Raw genomic sequence first — 19,517 nt, forward strand, 5'->3', positions numbered from 1 at the left:
CTCATCCCATGCTAATTGCTGAATCCTGATTTCAGAAGGGAATAAAATAATCTTAATTTACCACCAGTTTTTTAGACAGTTTATGGGCATGTTTATGTATGAGAGAAGGTTTTAATCAATATTTTCCTGCAAAGTTAACTTGAAGAGCTATGTTGTGAGTAACTTAGAAAATAGACCTTTAAATCTACAAAATGTAAATACTATTCTAATTCTGATAATTTGTCTGTACAAATAGATTTAATATAGAGCAAGCATGAGCAGACATAGAACATAACTCTGTGAATCTTCAGCTCTCGCTGACCTTAAAAACTAGGTGAGGGCATACATCAACCCTTTTGGGGAAAGATTCATTTGTAATCTTCCTATTAACCAATGCATAATTCCCAATTTCCCAGCTGGAAGGAAGGCATACTAGTCCTTGAGCAGGCCTATACCTAATTAGAAGCTTAATTTTAGTACCATTTCAGTGGCTTTCAACCCATTAAGAACTTGTAGGAGTGACATCTTCTGAGCACTGCATGTTGCTGTGGGTATTTTTACAACATAGTGTATCCCATTTTCTAAGTAAGTCATGGCATTTTGAATACTAGTGAAGCTCGAACAGCTAAAGCTTCTTTTCAGGAGAAAAATGTTTGCAGATTCTCTGTGCTGTCTGTAACTTATGGAAATGGTATTTGTAAAACACACCAAAGCAGGAGAAGATGAAGGATGCCGCCTGAGCCAAGAGGCCTCCTTTGGGCTGGCTTATTGCTTCTCATTTTTCAGTATTCAATGGATAAAAAATCAGATGGTAAAATCTGTTTCTGATTTTCAGTTCTGTTCTGTTTAACTCTGTTTTAAGCCCTTGCTACAACTGATTGTGAAGCTCATATGTAAAATCTTTGGTTTAATTTCCGTTGTAATTTTAGTACAGAATTATGGCCAATCTTTGCTCTACAAGAGCCACAAAAAGTCCTTTATTTGACTTTCCAGGTTGCTTGCTCGCATAAGCCAAATGTGGGTTTTAGGCATCTACCTACCCTACTTGTTTCCTCTGCTTTTGCTAAATATTGTCAAGAGTTTACCATCCTCAATAATGCAAAAAGTTCACAGTACTATTCAGTTGAACTTACTATCTTTGTCAGAATTTTTGTACAATTTAGCATAGTTTAAAACAGATTAAATATTTTGTGGGTGCTTTAGATGTGACTGTTGTACTTGATTATAATATATGTCTTGATTATAATAGTATTTTAACCATTGAAGCTATCAAAATGTAATTTCTTAACTAAAGACATTTTAGTTCATAGTATTTTTCTCTAAAGCAGTTTTGCTAGAATTTTAAAGGACTTAGCTTTTTTGTGGGCTGTATTTCCGTTATTTCTCAATCATGTCTTTCAGGAAAATCCAGCTATGGCTGTTGCAATCAAAACATGTAAAAACTGCACCTCAGACAGCGTTAGAGAAAAATTCTTACAAGAAGCCTGTGAGTATTAAAATAGTTCTTTTGGGGTAGCTTCTGTAACTGGTCCTTGCAAAGACTGCAGCCATCTGTGCCAGAAACTTTTGATGCTAATGTAAATCTTCTATTAATATCTCGCATGACCTTTTCTTCTCCTGCAATATGTGCCAGAAAGACTTGCTTTACATCCTTGCATTGCCCATGTATATGATTAAATGTGGGTTCTTTGATTTTTCCAAGTTGAACAGTAATGTCTGACTCCTGTAAGGCTTCGCAGCTGGTTTTGGAATATTAGAGACCTGATCCTCTATTTCCTTCTTAATTAATTTAAAAAAAGTAGCACTTGTTTCAGTGTATTACTTTAGACACTCAGGTGGGCTGTCTTTGTTAACAAAGTTGCTAAAAATGTTATGTCTTAAGAGACATCTGTTTTGAAAAATCAGAATTAAAAATTTTGATGGGATAAACCGATTTTCCAATTGATTGCCCGCAAATATTGCATTCCCCAAACAGAACATTTGATAGATGGAGGAAGGCTTTTTGTTGAGATGACTACTAACAGAAAATTTCTGAAGATCATTGTAGTTACTGATTTGGTTTTGTAAGCAAATTAAGATACAAGGTTTAGGCCTTAATTTTGGCCTCTTATTTTCTGCTATTGTGTATCTATAAATCTCGTAAAGGTGTTGTATTACATCAATAAATTATTTGGTTATGGCCAGATGTTACAGTATACTTTTATTCACTATTCCTTTGTTCAAGGATTTTTTTCTGATTGTTCAGAAAATCTGTGTTTGTAGCTAATAGCTTCTTATTTTTGGTTGTCAGATTTTTCTTAAATTACTATAATTTTTTCCATTACATTTCTAGCTGTTGGAAAAGTAAATGCCATTGCTTATAGTAATAACTTACCAGTCAAAGGTAGGCTGCTGTCTTTTGACAATGTAGAAAATAATTGCTCATTGAATGGTCCTTATTATGCTTTGAGCTTGACAGATTAGGAAATGCCAACCTAGTAGACAGATAAATAGTGCTTTTCAGTTTTGATTTAATAGTTTTGCCATGTCTTCTTTCTTTTTTTTTTAATTCTAATTCCCATCTGTTACCTTTCTCTTGTTTGTGTTCAGACTGCAAACTCTCAGCAGATGCTGCCTCCTAGTTTTTAAGAGCACTCTTCAAAAGGCCCAAATCCAACATCTGGGGAGGCGGGGTCGATCATTTCACTGAATTAAGAATTTTTTTTCCTATTATGTTAATTTATTATTAGGGATATTCAATTATTTTGGAGTTTTAGTTGTTAGCTTGTGGAGTGTTCAATGCTGAAAAGATTTAGTATTGATTCTTGAAAGAAGGAACACCACAGAATAGAAAGTAGATCAAAGAAAATGTTTTTACGAGCAGCACCTGTCTCTGCATTCCTGTCTGCTTTTGTGTAGCGCTGTATTAGTATTAATGCATCTGTATATGCTAAAATCTGTATATGCATTGAGTTAGATTAGCACAAGAGATTAACACAAGTTAAATAATTGGGGTTTGTTTGGAGTGTACACTTTATTTGCCAGGATTTTAATACTAACATTGCGTTCAGATGTACTAGTTCAGCAGTGCATACTTTTTTGAGGTGTCAGAAATAGCTTCCCTCTCCGAAACTCCGTTTTTACTTCAAAAGGAAAGAGGGGATTTGAATGACTTAGCAATCTAGCTTCAAATCTATGGAGTATTTTAGCAGTTGTTATTGCCCATTCGACATTTCACCACATTTTTTATTCCTTTTTATTAATACATTAAGCTATGTCATTGATGGGGATGTTTGTTTTTACTGACTTCTTCTGTATTATTTGTAACACATTAATATTTTAAAGAATATGTTATCTTAAGTTTGCCCATATAAGCTTCTTTACAGCAAAATATGTTAGTGAACTATTAAACAATAGGTTTTATAGGCAGTATTGTCCAAGGATTTTTCTTGAGGTTTGTGTTGTTGCAGGATACGTTGGTTACACAGCTGCTATGTATCAGTGTACAGAAGTAGAATTCAGAGCCGATCAGAGTAGGAATCCAAAACCACCTGCTGGTTTTAGCTTATAAATGTACAAGAGATACTAATTTAAGGTTAAATTAAGGATAGTTGTCAAGATTAAATTAAAGGTATTTGTCATGTGTATGTTGGAAGAGAAAAATTTAACCAGAGGACTGATGCTTCATTTAACCTACTGAATACACCTCCCCCAAACATGGATAAGTGTTGAGTCAGTCGCCAAGGTGAGCATCTCCAGTGTTGGCAGGAGAGCACTCCAGCGCGGTGTCCAGGAAGGTTTCCTGAACGAGGGCTGTGCCAGGTGCTGGCAGCCATCGCCAGTACGGCTGATGAAGCTTGGGCGGATCCAGGAGCAATGTCAGGAGACTTAAATGTGGTGTTCCACAGACGACACGTTCCACAGCAGAGCGGTCTATCTTGGTGTGCAGGGGAGTTTCCTGAACTGGAGCAACACCAGGGTCATGGGAAGAGCCACCGGGAGCCAACAGCTGTCACAAGAGGGGCTGATGAGGCTTGGGCAGGGCCAGGAGCAACCTCGGCCAACCCCCGCACGTGTAAAAGGCAGCCCTTGGGGCGTGCTCACGACCAGGGCGGGCAAAGAGGGCATAGCACGGCAGTTTGCGCAGAAGGGCACGCAGAGAGGGTGGGCTCTGGAAAATGGGCGATTTTCTTCTGGGAGCCAGATGGAGACAGCCTCCTGTTGAAACAAAATGGTTTGTGCCCACCACAACTGCAAAGCTGTGACTGAAACCCAGGTGGAAGTGATAAAACCTCCTATGTGGACACCTATACCCAGACTGATCCCCCAAGAACTGAAATTGCTGCTCAGAACCAGAGTTGCATGGAACTCCAGAACCTGGAAGTCCTCCTAGGGTCCAAAGGCAGGGGTGGATGTCATGGGTGCAAGCATGCCCAGCTGGAGGAACTCTTCAGGCAAGTGGCCATGTTACAAGAGGAGCTTAACAGGCAGTGCGATATCCAGGCGTCGGAGCAAGAAATCGATGCATGGTATTGTGTGCTGTCACAAGCTGAGTGACAGCCCTGCCTTCAGAGTTTGCAAAGGAAGATAAGCTTGTTTCCAACCCTGAGGTGACAGACTCAACCAACTCCCAAGACAAAGGAGACTAGACTCTTGTTTCTGCTTGGGGCAGGAGGAGGAATCTTCCCCTTCCACCTGAAGTGTCCCTGCATAACAGGTATGATGCCCTGGGGCTGGAGAATGAAGAGAGAGTAATGGGCAAGACCCAGGAAAGGCCAGCTGTGCAAAGTTGGTCCAGCTGCTCACCTGCATTAGAACTGGTGCCACCAGGAAAGTATGTAGGGTATTTATAACTGGAGACTCCTTGCTGAGAGGCACCAAAGCACCCATTTGTTGCCCAGACAGAGTCTAGAGAAGTTTGGTGCTTGCTTGGAACTCACATCCGTGGTGTGACAGAGGCCGCTGAGCCTGGTAAAGCCTGCGGACTAGCAGCCACTCCTGCTATTTCAAGCATGGTCGAATGGTGCTGCAACAAGGCAACTCACAAGTATCAAAAGAGACTTTATGTCCCTCGGGACGATGTTAAAGGGATCGGGAGCACAGGTGGTGGTGTTCTCTATGCTCCCAGTCAGAAAATGGGGTTAGAGCAAAAGGAGACAAATTGAACAGGTGAATGATTGGCTGCATAGCTGGTGCCATGCTCAAGGTCTCTGCTTCTGTGATCTTGGGCATACCTTCAAGACACCAGGCCTGTTGACAGCTGACGGGGCTCAACTGCCCAAGTGGGGCAAGAGTGTCCTGGGCAATAAACTGGCTGGATTTACAAGCAGAGCTTTAAACTGGATTAGCAGGGAAGGGAATAGAGTTCTAAGCACTCAAGAGCTGGGGCTGCTGAGGAATTAGGAAGCAACAGGTAAAACACCTGTGAATTGCCTGAAGGGAATTAGGGCAAGCTCCTCTAAAAAGGGAATGTGGCTGATAGCCCAGCTGAAGTGCCTCTATAGCAGTGGACACAGCATGGGAGACAAACAGGAGGGGCTAGTAGCCACTGCCCAGATGGAAAACTACAACCTGATTGCTCTCACAGAAACGTGGTGAGGTGAATTACACCATGGGAGTGCTGTGATTGATGGTTATAAACTACTCAGAAGGCAAGGAAAGAGAGGTGGGGGAGTTGCCTTCTATGCCAAAAATGCATTGCACAGAGCTATCTTTGAAGAACAGCAGTGCACAGGTCGGGGGCTTATGGGTGAAAATTTGAGACCAAACCATAAAGGAAACTTAGTGGTTGGTGTCTACTGCAGGCCACCCAATCAAGAAGAGGAGGTTGGTGAAGAGTTCTTTCTTCAACTGCAGGAAGCGTTATGCTTGCAGGCCCTGATCCTGATAGGGGACGTCAGCCACCCAGACATCTGCTGGAAAAGTGGAACAATGAACTGCAAGCAGTCCAGGAGACTATTGGAGTGCGTTGAGGACAACTTCCTAGTACAGGTGATGGAGACCCTGGCCAGAGTAGAGACACTGCTGGACCTGTTACTCACTAACAGGGAAGAACTTACTGGAGTGGTCAAGACTGGAGGTAGCCTGGGGTTCAGTAATCATGCCTTGGTGGAATTCTCAATCTTGAGGGGTGCAGGATGGGTAAAAAGTGGAGTCAAGACCTTAAACCTCAAAAGGGCAAACTTTTGGCTGTTTAGGGTGCTAGTGTATGGGATCCCATGGGAAACCCCTCAGAGGCAAAGGAGCAAATGAAGTGGGAGATACTTCAAGGCATGTTCCGTAGTGTGCAAGAGCTCTTAATCCCGATGTGCAAAAAGTCAGGCAGGGGAGGCAGGAGGCCATCTTGGCTAGGTCAAGACCTCTTGTCCAAACTAATTCACAAAAACAAAATGCATAGGCAGTGGAGGCAGGGATACACATCCGGGGGAGGTTATAGGTATGTGGCCTGGCCGGAGAGTGCAGGGAGAGGATCAGGAAAGCCAAGGCATAGCTGGAGCTGAACTTGGCTAGGGACATGAAAAATAGAAGGAGGAGTTTCTTCAGGCACATAGGACAAAAAAAAGGAAGATGAAAGTAGCTGTATTCCCATGATGAGCAAAATGGGAGACCTGGCTACAACCAACATGGAGAAGGCTGAGGTGCTCAGCAACCTTTTTGCCTCTCTCTTCACTGGCAAGTGTTCCAGCCACTGAACCCAATTCACAGAATCCAAAAGGAGGAACAGGGAGAATGAAATACTGCCCACTGTAGGAGAAGATCAGGTTCAAGACCATTTAAGGAACCTGAATGTGCATGGGACCTGATGAGCTGTATCCGATGGTCCTGAGGGAACTGGCAGATTAAGTTGCTAAGCCACTATCCATCACTCTTGAAAAGTCATGGCAGACTGGTAAAGTTCCCAGTGACTGGAAAAGGGGAAGCATAATCCCATTTTTCAAAAGGGAAGAAAGGAAGACCCATGGAACTACAGGCCAGTCAGTCTCACCTCTGTGCCTGGCCAGGTCATAGAACAGATCCTCTGGAAACTATGCTAAGGCACATGGAAAATGGAGAGGCAGTTGATGACAGCCAACATGGCTTCCCTAAGGGCAAATTGTGCCTGACAGATGTGGTGGTCTTCTACAATGGGGTTACAGCATTGGCGGATAAGGGAAGAGCAACTGATGTCTTCCACCTGGACTTGTGCAAAGCATTTGATACTGTCCCAACCAATATTCTCTCTAAAATGGAGAGACATGGATTTGATGGATGGACCACCTGCTGGATAAGGAATTGCCTGGATGGTGACACTCAAGAGTTGCGGTCAGTGGCTCAATGTCTGAATAGAAACCACTGACAAGTGGTGTCCCGCACGGGTCTGTGCTGAGACCACAGAATCATTCAGACTGGAAAAGACCCTTAAGATCATTAGGTCCAACCATTAACCTAACACTGACAAGTCCACCACTAAACCACGTCCCTAAGCACCACATCTACATGTCTTTTAAATACCTCCACGAATGGTCACTCAGCCACTTCCCTGAGCAGCCTGTTCCAATGCTTGACAACCCTTACAGTGAAGAAATTTTTCCCAGTATCCAATCTAAACTTCCCCTGGTGCAACTTGAGTCCATTTCCTCTTGTCCTGTTGTGTGTTACTTGGGAGAAGGGACAGACACCCGCCTCGCTGCAACCTTCTTTCAGGTAGTTGTAGAGAGCAATAAGGTCTCCGCTCAGGCCTCCCATTTTCCAGACTAAACAACCCCAGTTCCATCAGGTGCTCTTCATAAGACTTGTTCTCTAGACTGGTATTAGTCAAAGTCTTTGTTGGGAACATGGACAGTGGGATTGAGTGCACCCTCAGTAAGCTTGCAGATGACACCAAGCTGAGTGGTGTGGTTGGTACTCTAGAGGGAAGGATGCCTGGACAAGCTTGAGGAATGGGCCCATGAGGGTCAACAAGGCCAAGTGCAAGCTCCTGCACCCATGTTGAGGCAATCCCAAACATGGATGCCAGCTGGGTGATCAGTGGATTGAGAGCAGCCTTGCTGAGAAGGACTTGGGGGTCCTGATGGGTGAAAAACTGAATGTGAGCCAGCAACATGCACTCGCAGCCCAGAAAGACAACTGTAGCCTGTGCTGCACCCAAAGCAGCGTGGCCAGCAGGTTGAGGGTGGTGATTCTGCCCCTCTACTGCACTCTGGTGAGAGCCTACCTGCAGTGCTGCATCCAGCTCTGGAGCCCTCAGCACAGGAAAGACCTGTTGGAGAGGGTCCAGAGGAGGGTCATGGAGATGGTCAGGGGACTGGAGCACCTCTGCTGTGAGGACAGGCTGAGAGAGTTGGGGTTGTGCAGCCCGGAGAAGAGAAGGCTCCGGGGAGACATTATAGTAGCCTTCCATTATTTAAAAGGGGCCTACAGGAAAGATGGGGAGGGACTCTTTTCAGGGGGTGTAGTGGTAGGACGAGGGGTAATGGTTTTAAACTGAAAGAAAGTAGACTTAGATTAGACATTAGGAAGTAATTGTTTACTGTGAGGGTGGTGAGACACTGGCACAGGTTGCTCAGAGAGGTGGTAGATGCCCCATCCCTGGAGGCATTCAAGGTCAGGTTGTATGGGACTCTGAGCAGCCTGGTCTAGTGGAAGGTACTCCTGCCCATGGTGGGGGCGGGGAGGGCGTTTGAACGAGATGATCTGCAAGGTCCTTTCCAACCCAAACCATTCTATGATTTGTATGTCTTATTGCATAAAATATACTGTGACTGCACTGCTGAGACTGAAAAGCTAATTAAGTCCATGGAAAAAAGAGGACTTGTGAACGTAATCATTAAATGAGATTTTTGTCTATGTTGTAAACTGACACGTGTTACAGACGTTGAATTATACATATTATTTTTTCCTTCCACCCGCTCCAGTAGAGAGGCACAGGTTAATTGGTCATGCACTGGATTGATAGGTCATTACGTTAACTTACATTATGCTCAACCAGGGCAGAAGAGCCAGAGAACCTGACTTGATATGCACCTTCTACAGAAATTTAGTAAAGCAAGCAGTGTTTCATACTGCCTGCAGAAACTTAAATGACCAGACATTATTGCTTGTAAGCAGTTGTTTTAAGTCCTGCAGAACTGTGATTGTATTTCCTGCTCATAGACTAAGTGCTTCTTAACCGAATTTTTTACTTTTACTTAAAACAAAAAGGTTTTATGTAACACACCAACTTGTTTCTTTTCCTTTTAGTAACAATGCGTCAGTTTGATCATCCTCACATTGTGAAGCTCATTGGAGTTATTACAGAAAACCCAGTTTGGATAATCATGGAGCTCTGCACTCTTGGAGAGGTATGAAAAATCCTCACGCAGCTTTGGTCTCTCTTTTAGCTCACAAATATCTTTACTTCTCAGTACTAATGCAGAGGGACTCTCCTCAAATGTGCTACCATACTTGTTTGTAGAATTACAGACTCAGAAACAGTAGTGGCAGAATTTGACCTAAGTCAAATCAGTCCTCCACTGCATCAGCTCATACCGAAGTGATGTGGTCATAGTTTTCAGAGAACTTCAATTGCTGTTCCAGAGCGAGAGCACGACCTGTGTCAAGATGATGATAATGCAGTATCATTTAAACAGCATTTGCAGAGATGCCTTCTAGAAGTGAAATCATGTCGTACATCTTTTCCTGAGTAATACTGCATTTTCCCTTGGAACACTGAACTTCTTAGGGGTTTTTTTTGTGTACAGTCTCTGCAGCAGAGGTCCTAGACAAGGTGCCTTTCCTCATTATTACATCTTTTGGATGAATGGTTTAAACAAAATGAGATGTTTTCATAACCTATTTCTTTTCTTTGAATTGCGTTGTTTCTGAAAATGTGAGGTTAAGTGATAATTCATACTGCATTGTAAGATAGTCATTGTAATTATCAAACTGCAATACGTTGTCCAAGGGGAAAAAAAAAGGCAGAAAAACCTGTAGTGGAGTAGTCACTTTCTGGAAAAAAATTACAGATTTCCTTTCCTGTGTCCAAATCGCTTTTCAAAGCCTTGTTTTAATTTATAAGGCGACTCTAGTGCCACCGTCCATTGGGTCCTAACTGCCTTATACTAGGAATATATATAAAAATTGTGCATTGATACTGGCTACCATAATTAAATACAGTTGTTAGCAAATGGAGATTAAAATTAAATGCTTCCAAAACAATACTGATCTAATCACTGTTCAGATTGGCCATGTACTGTTTTGTTCTGAAATTATTTAGGCCAAAAATGTGCACAGTTCTCCAAGGAAGAATGCTTAAAAAGTCCAGGAGTGCTTTTCTGTGGAACAGCAGTGGTATACGCTGTAAGTCTTCGAAAGGAGCCTTGAAAGCAATGCACAAATTTGTTTTTTCTTGTTTGGCTAACAGTTCTGAGGTACAAAAAACTGCTTGAAATTAGAGAGTCAAATTTCTTCACGGCAAGTGATTTTGTATTCTCATCCAGTCTTAAGGAAAGGCATACCCACGGATACTCATGTAAACTTTACAGTTTGAGATATGCCTCGTTCAAATTTGTTATTTTTTTGTCCTAACTTCTTGTGTTTTTTCCTTCTTTGTGCAAAAAGTTGAGATCGTTTTTACAAGTAAGAAAATACAGCTTGGATCTGGCCTCTCTGATACTTTATGCTTACCAGCTTAGCACAGCACTTGCCTACTTAGAGAGCAAAAGATTTGTACATAGGTAAGATTTTATACATATATATTTATACGTGTATATTTTTATGGGTAACAACCTGAAATTTTCGGGAATACAAGGTGTCCTAGATTCCCAGATTTTTTACGGGCAGTACTCTGGCTATTAGATACACTTGCTCGAGTAAAAACAAACACTTACAACACATAGTTGGATTCTTTAAAGCTTTCTTTTTGTGTTTCTTTTCCTTGACTTACGATGAAAGTGTAGCAGCAATACTTTAAAACTCGTAAAATTCACTTCCCTGGTTTTATGTCAGGTTCCATACTAGTATGTCATTTTTTTCAGGTGCTGTCACCAAAATTACACCCTTTTCAAGAGTGACACCTGCTGGCCCACTCTGAGACTGACTCGGAGGTGGTGCTGGGTTTTAGTCAGACTAGATTTCAGCTGAGTTGTTGCTTTGAGTTTACAATATTTTCTTTAAAGCTGCAAGTCAACTATAATCTTCCAAAGAGAGAAAAGCAAAACAAGCGGCAGGCAGTTTCTTAAGTAAAGAACAGTGAAAACAAAATATTTATAAAAACAACTACTTGCTTAACCAGAAAGTGAACTCGAATTTCCTTCTAGGTGAGTTTTGAATTTTATTCCCTTGAATTTGAACATGAGCTTTCTAGGGAGAAGAGACTGGCTTTAGCCTCTTATTTACAGAGAGGCTTACTGACATACTGACATAGCCGCTTACATGACATAGACAGTGGGATCGAGTGCACACTCAGCAAGTCTGCAGACCACACCAAGCTGAGTGGTGCGGCTGACACACCTGAGGGACAGGATGCCATCCAGAGGGACCTGGACAAGCTCAAGGAATGGGCCCGTGTGAACCTCATGAGGTTAAACAAGGCCAAGGGCAGGGTCCTGCCCCTGGGTCAGGGCAACCCCCAGTATCTGTACAGGCTGGGGGCTGAAGGGATGGAGAGCAGCCCTGCCGAGAAGGGCTTGGCGGTCCTGGTAGATGAAAAGCTGGACATGGGCCAGCAATGTGTGCTTGCAACCCAGAAGGCCAACCGTGTCCTGGGCTGCATCCAAAGCAGCGTGTCCAGCAGGTCAAGGGAGGGGATTCTGCCCCTCTGCTGTGCTCTGGTGAGACCCCCCCTGCAGTGCTGCATCCAGCTCTGGAGCCCTTGGCACAGGAAAGACATGGACCTGCTGGAGAGGTCCAGAGGAGGGTCGCAAAAATGATGGAACAGCTCTGCTGTGAGGACAGGCTGAGAGAGTTGGGGTTGTTCAGCCTGGAGAAGAGAAGGCTCGGGGAGACATTATAGTACCTTTCCATTATTTAGAAAGGGCCTACAGGAAAGATGGGGAGGAACTCTTTTCAGGGGGTATAGTGATAGGATGAGGGGTAATGGTTTTAAACTGAAAGAGGGTAGACTTTGATCAGATATTAGGAAGAAGTTGTTTACTGTGAGGGTGGTGAGACACTGGCACAGGTTGCCCAGAAAGGTGGTAGATGCCCCATCCCTGGAGACATTCCAGGTCAGGTTGGACGGGGCTCTGAGCAACCTAATCTAGTTGAAGATGTCCCTGCTCACTGCCGGGTGGTTGGACTGGGTGACGTTTAAAAGTCCCTTATAACCCAAAGTATTGTATGATTCTATGCTATTAAAAGTTCACAGCACTCCCATTATCGTGTACCATTTAATTCTGAACTCGAGCATTTTACTTGTGTTTAAATACTTATGTTGAAATTCTGTGTTGTATATATTGTAGATAGAAACATACATATGTACTAGGCATGTATATATACATAGCTATGTACATAAAAACATTTTAAGTAACAGACTCTTACAATTTTGGCCAAGTAGCTGTTTATTTTAACTCTAGCAATAAAATTTCAAAATACAACTTATTCATAGTATAGTGAAATGGGAGCAAGTAGCACCATGCAGTTTGCTCTGCATACTTCACTGCTCAAAGCTAAATCTGTCAGTACTTAGTCAAGCCTGCTGAAATCCAGAATCAACAGACATATAAGGCGGGTTGCCTCACCTGGGAAACCGCAAGACAAAAATGCCCAAGTCTTTTCATAATCCCTGTGTCATCACGAAAAACTGAGCTCCTTACTAGGAAGCCTCTCGCAGAACTGAGATCTTATACCAATTCCTTACCTTTGCAGGGTCAGGAGACAGATTTTCTTCTTTCTGTCACTTCTAATTGCCAAAAATTGTTAGTCTGTGATATTTAAATAGATGAAGACAAAAGTTTTTTCCTCTGCTGTTGACATTGACTGTTACACTTTTGGACAACAGTTAGCTACTTATAGGATCATTGTACTGCAGCATTTCTGCAAGGTTCTCGGAATCAGAAGACAAACATGCAGTTGTCATCTTCTGTGCATGGACACCCAAGCTGTGACTAGAAAAATAATTCAGTCCTCTCAAAGGCATTTGATACTTCTGGGTTTTAATAATTTTTAACGAGTAGAAATAATGTCTCCTCTGTTTGGCAGGGATATTGCTGCTAGAAATGTCCTGGTATCTGCCACTGATTGTGTGAAATTAGGTGACTTTGGTTTATCCCGATACATGGAAGACAGTACTTACTATAAAGGTAAGTTGACACTGGATCCTGCTTGCAGGCCGGTTAGAACACAATTGATTCTCACAATGCTGAGTTTGTTGTCAAAAGGAATTAACCACATGCTCTTGGTCTAGCTGTTGTATTTGCATAAAAAGGCAAACTATTCAATGATTTAATAGATGGCATTAAATTCCTACATGTATGCTTAAGAAGAAAAATCACAAGGTCTGATTTAAGTTGCAAAAAGTAGGAAATTCATGTGTAGGTAAAATTCTGCTTTTTAGTGTTACAATGTTTACGTCATGATTTTTAGAAAATTATCCACATTTGAGGCCTGTTTGAGATAATATTCATGTTCATGGCATAATACAGGTAGCTTACAATGAGCTTAAGGTTAGCTACAGGTAAATTTTGAGGTTTTGCTGTCATTGTATGCTGTGTACTTCAGATGCCACTGGACTTGGGAGATTCAGCACAAAAAAGTCTCTGAAGCCTGCTTTTTCCCTCATTTTGGATGGAATACTGATTTTCAGTGCCTGTAGCAGCTGTGAGATGTCCTGCAGTATCTGATAGATGGAAAATACAGCAGGACAATAGAGATTGCAATGTAGAGTATCAACCAGTAGCAATTTAAATCTGGTATATATTACGAAATAATGTAGTCATAAAATCTAATCTTCAATATATTTGTAGTTTCAGTCATATCTTTTAAAATATCCTTTATCTGTCCCCTTACACTCCATCTTGTTTCCTCGTTTGTCTCTCATCACTGTGAGCTACTTACATTCGTTTCAGTTGCTGAGAGGAGAGGGGGAATACTTTTGACGTGGTCATTTCGTGTTGTGCCTTTGTGGTTTGTTGCTGGGGTTTTATTGGGAGGTTTGGAGGATTATTTTGATTTTTGTTGATTCTTTTTTCTGGTTTATGTAAGGTCAAACAACCTACCTTTTTTTTATGAATCATTTAAAAACACCTACTCCCTTGCTGAAATTTTTTGATGGTTTCAGATTTAGTGCCAGTACCTTCTTAACTAGTATAGTTGCATCTTGAAATAAGAATTAACTTCACTTAAAGGAGCTCAGTCAGTCAGAATATTTAGGCAAAGTGCTGCTCTTCCCTCTAGAGGACTGCCAGCAGAACTTGTCAGACTGTGCAGAAATCCCTTGTACAAAATTTGATAGTTCAAGTGCTTCACTGGAGATGTGTTTTTCCCTATGAATTATTTCACTGAGAACGCAATCTGTGTTCGAGCTCAGTAGGAATAAAAGCCTGCGTTGTCTTGCCTTCCCTTGTAGCTTCCAAAGGAAAATTACCTATCAAATGGATGGCTCCAGAGTCAATCAACTTCCGACGGTTTACCTCGGCTAGTGATGTGTGGATGTTTGGTAAGTGAATACCAAATCGTGAGGTTTCTTTAGTGTCCTCTTGGAAAAGTTTGATGCTTCATTGCTAACTACTGTAAATGAATAATTTCCAGATATTTGGCACTATTTTTACTGTGCTTTCTGAAAATTTGGTTTCTTCCAGCACATTTTCCACCTCTCTGTTTTTCTTTCTGTTTTCTACTTAATAAGCCATAAGCTGCATGTGCCTTTTTGCTTCTAGTAAGAAGCCGACAGAAATTAAGGTATAAGGAAATTAGGTCATAGTCATAATGGAGATATTTTTTTTTTTACTGTTGTTTTTCGCTCTGATTTCTTTTTGTTACACTATTGATATTTGCTGTTTCTGTTTTATATTTTCACTTTTTCTTTTATGGTGGTATGCCTGCTTCCTTGCTTAATGCATAGATCAGCCTATGTGATGTCCTGTTTCCAAATCTTTAATGCTAGATTTCCACTTAATTTGTCTTTCCTGCTAGCTTTCAAAATATGACCAGAAGCTGAGTAAAAATAAGGGTAAATGGGAATATCCAGAAGGCTTGATCTTTTTTCCTAAATATGCAAGTTTTTATATTAATCTGTTCACCTGTGCTCAAACTGGTCCAGACTGCTGGTCTGGACAGATAGAGATACAGGCTGTGTAAAGGAACAAAGATGATAAGACTTGAAATAAGAGCAGGACAGTCAAGTAAGAGTTCACCCTGTTTACAAAATAAAATTTGAATGTTTTTAAGTAAAGGGTATGTGAATTTTGGCAGGTTTATAATAGTTTGAAGAAAACTCTAGTACAGTCTGAGTTTAAAAAGTGAAGTCTGTGGAACATTCTGCCTGATCCTAAACTGAGAGACCTTTTTTCCCTTTGTGCTTTTAACATAGTTTCAACAGAAACTGTTTTATTACATAGTTTTAGCACAAAAAATTTGGATCAATGCCAGTGTCAAAACACCCTCAAAGTGAAAATACGCTCTACGTGTCGAAACAAGCCAGTTGGAACTAGTCAAAGGGAAAAGCAAACACAGCTCATTCTTCCTCATCAAAACGTAGATTTGAATATGAGCAACCATTCTGATTTCCAGTAGGTAAAAGGTAGTTAAAGTGAAGCCGGGCTGCCATGAGCCAGCAGTGGGTCATGCTTCCTCAGAAATAGTTTAGGTTGATATTGCGTGTATAATCCTACTGCACATCACTCCTCTCTGCTGCCAGCGGTAAGTCAAAACTGATTCCCTAGGTATACATTTCAGAAGAATTTCCATTGTTTGGCTGTATAAAATTGGGGTTTGTTTCTTCTTTAACAGATTTTATTGTTTGCTCACTCTGGGGTAAATTTTTTTGTGTGTTTCTCAGGTGTTTGTATGTGGGAGATCCTAATGCATGGGGTAAAGCCCTTCCAGGGAGTGAAGAACAATGATGTGATTGGGCGAATTGAGAACGGTGAGCGGCTCCCAATGCCTCCAAACTGCCCTCCTACCCTCTACAGCCTTATGACCAAGTGTTGGGCATACGACCCTAGTAGACGACCCAGGTTTACTGAACTTAAAGCACAACTCAGGTAGGGTTATACTTTTGAAAGGTCATTTCCTTGTTCAGAAATACTTATTTTCACTGTATCTTCTGTATTTTCTTTCTGCGGAAAGTGCAAGACATAGCGTATTAAGTTTTATCTTCAGAAGGCTAGGTTGTTGGTACTCTTTTGGAAATCTGGACCTTATCTGTTAGAGAAAATTGGGAAATAAATTCAAATAACTGGAAATATGAATCACCTTCTTTCTCTCCCAATAAAAACTCCAGATTTTACTAGCAATTTGGTTATAATTTTCGCTATGTGTGCTACAATCTGGTGCGGGGGCGGGGGGGGTGTAAGAAAGAATTTTAGAGTGATTACCTAGTCAAACATGCAGTGGACAGTTTTGGGGTAGAAATGTATCTTTTCTTAAATAAATGAACCATCGGGTGAGTGCTGTTGAAAGTCATTTTCATAACATACGTAGGACACTAGTTACCCTGTGGCAGCTGTGTTTGTGCAGTCACAGAGCCTGCTGTAAATGCAGGCTAGGAATCATTAACTTGGAATTCTTTTGGTCTTTGTAAACCAGGATATAGACTACCTTATGTTTATCTTGGAATAAATGAGCGCACACTTTTGAGACCAGTCTAAATTCACACCCTAGTTTATTGTGCAATAATTTATTCCAGTGTCCATATCTCTATTTCACCAGCCACAAAATGGGAGTGATATTTAAACTTTGAAGTGTCACTGAGAGATTGCGCAGACATATTTGATATTTGTGACTACCTTTGGGATTTTATGAGTTCTCAGTATCTATTTTGCTTAAGTCAATATAAGCTTCAAACAGTATGTGGGTATTGTACACTGTAAATACACTCTTGGATTTGTTGTAATTCATTGCCAAATTCTTCAGTTTTATGTCTTGTTTTAAAGTTGTGCTTTGTTGCATGTTTTATTTTTATAATACCATTTTGTGCTGTCACTGGATGTTCACGGTACAAGATCATTCATAGGTGGTTAAAATAAGGGACAATTTTAATATAATTATGATGCTGTTTCAGAGTTGCTGTATGGTTAACTTAGCTACCTTTAAGTTTTTTCCCATTTCTTAAAATTTCATACAGTTCCACTATCTGTTACTCCGCGAGCTCCTGTGTAGACTAATAATTTACATAGCTAGAGGAAGTCATAGCCCTTCTTACAAATAACTTACCCGATTGATTGTGCGGAGTTAACCACAAAGGAAGGAATGGTAGGGCTGGGTAGGGATTACAAGGAAAAGATACAACACAGTTGTGTGATTCAGTAACAGGTGGAAATTGGCAATTCACTTGCATTTTCTGGGTTTTTTGGCTCTGGAAGAACAGGATTCATTTTAGTTTGCAGTCAGGTTGTACTGATAACTTACAGCTGGCTGGCATGGAGGAGGATGAAGCCCTAAAAAATTTTTCGCCCCAAAGGGTGAGAACCAACGCTCGTGACATGCAGCAAAGCAAATTCTTGTTGATTACAAATCACAGTGTTTCCCAGTGTGTGTGTGGGTAAGCTCTGAAACAGGTCACCCAGAAAGACTCTGGAATTTCCATGTGGGGAGGCTTTAAAACCTTGACTGGAAAAGGTTCTGAGCTGCCAGACCTTGCTGTGCATGGAGCCCAGCTTTATGAGGAGATTGAACTCGAGACCTCCAGGAGTCCCTTCCAACCTGAACGATTCTCTGATTCTAGATGAAAAACGCACCAAGGAGGATGGAGTTTTTGCTCCTCTACTCATGCTAGGAGATCTGAAGCATTGTTTAGAGGACAGCTTCTCTCCTGGGGCCACAGCAACCCTAAAATCCAATTTTTACTCTCTTCTTACCAAAGCAGAGAGTTTTATACCACTCCATGCTGGTGACCTTTATCTCCTGGAAGTTAGGCAGCATGGTCGTCCTTAGGGCTTCTTTGCGCGGCTGGCAGACAAAGTCAGCCTCTCGTCGGAAAGGTTGCCAATTCCCTTACGATGAGGCAGTCTCAGGCAGCTAGGAAAGATTGTGTTTCAAAACTCAAATTCCCATGAACTTGCAAAAACAAGCCATTTCCCTGGTGGCTTTTTCTGTGTGGTGTTGCTGCTGCTCCTTCTGGATCCTATCCAGGGTTGTCTTCTCAAGCTGAGAGCAGACTAGTCGTTTGCTTGAGGCCAATGATACAACACTGCAACGTTCCGCTCTGTTTTAATGAGAAAAGGCCCATGGCTTTGGGAAAAATCTTCTTTTCTGCATCTGAAATAGCACTGATGGGAGCATAAGCATTTAATGTGTTCTTTGTTTGTTATTTGGTGCTTATCCCATTTCATGGTAACATCTGCTTTGCACAAACTTCATTTCCAACTGATTGTGCAATGCAAAGATGTTGATTTCTGTAGAATTTATATAGTGTTATTAGGGTAGTAATAAGGCCTGATACTTTATAACATTTGATCTTTCCAAAGTGGATAGGAGTGAGTTAGTCTTCACAGCAAACACAAAAACAAATGTGTGGATTGTGGATTTCCAAATTTAATTCCTCCTCGCATCCTAGGTCCTTTTTGCAGTTTGGGCAGGGGTTATGGGTTGGGGTGTGTAAAAGTGAGATTAAGGCAGGAAAGTGAGGTGCTACCCTGCTACTCCTGCAATTCTGTCACTGATGGGCCAGAATTAGAATCTGGGGTATTTTAATCAGAAAGCCTGTGCTGCCTTGCTGATTCTGTGTAGAAGAGATTTTTAGAAATTTTTTTTAGAGATCTTTCGATTATTTACATGGTAGATAATATGAAAGGCCCTTTGCAAAGTGTTCAATGTAGCCACACGATGCGATATCATTTTTATAGCATTTCTTGTCAAAATGACTCCTAGCTACTTACTGTAACCATACACTTACTGTACTATAATGGTACTCTCACTGTAACCATACACTATCTCATACATGCGCGTATTATTAAATTTAATTTATTCTTTGCTGTGTTCAATGCTGCAAGTGTGTATTGCTAAGGTAGCACCAGTATGCTCACAGACTCTTCAAAGTCAGCTCCCAGACTTGTGCTTGCGACTTGTGGTGCCCTGAATGTCCCTTTGTTTGGTAGTTCTGTTAAAACCGGGTATTTTTAAGTTGAATTTTAACTTTGAGCTTGCAAATTAATGTAATTGCATGACTTTTTCGCTGCATCATTGAATGAATTTTGTTTAAGTACCTATCACTGACCCTTTCTCCTAAAAATAGCAAAATAAGGAGCAGTTGTATCATTGACAAGTGTCACTCTGGCTCTCTGTTGGTCACTGAGGAAGCAGCACAGGTTTTAAGAGTGGATGACCCCACCAGCATCCTAGCACTGCAGGTCACATTAAATACAGCTCTAAAAAGAATGAGAAAAAAACCGAAACAAAACGACGACTGATTCATGCTTTTAAAGTCTGTTTTTTATGATAAC

General features: G+C 41.4%; 1 protein-coding gene across 29 annotated transcripts in view; it reads left to right on the plus strand.

The window, feature by feature from the left end:
• Positions 1 to 19,517, plus strand: part of PTK2 (protein tyrosine kinase 2) — a gene marked incomplete at both ends in the record, with an annotated part of 166,960 nt that overhangs the window by 114,709 nt on the left and 32,734 nt on the right. For all 29 annotated transcript variants that reach the window (XM_081996574.1, XM_081996585.1, XM_081996590.1 and 26 more), the window contains 6 exons: positions 1,381 to 1,465; positions 9,178 to 9,278; positions 10,537 to 10,652; positions 13,117 to 13,217; positions 14,483 to 14,572; positions 15,914 to 16,118. In XM_081996574.1, coding sequence (XP_081852700.1) covers positions 1,381 to 1,465; positions 9,178 to 9,278; positions 10,537 to 10,652; positions 13,117 to 13,217; positions 14,483 to 14,572; positions 15,914 to 16,118 — 698 coding nt within the window. The remainder of the gene's footprint in view (positions 1 to 1,380; positions 1,466 to 9,177; positions 9,279 to 10,536; positions 10,653 to 13,116; positions 13,218 to 14,482; positions 14,573 to 15,913; positions 16,119 to 19,517) is intronic.

Source organism: Phaethon aethereus (assembly GCF_964289735.1).
Source record: "Phaethon aethereus genome assembly, chromosome: 2".
Classification (NCBI taxonomy): Eukaryota; Metazoa; Chordata; class Aves; order Phaethontiformes; family Phaethontidae; genus Phaethon; species Phaethon aethereus.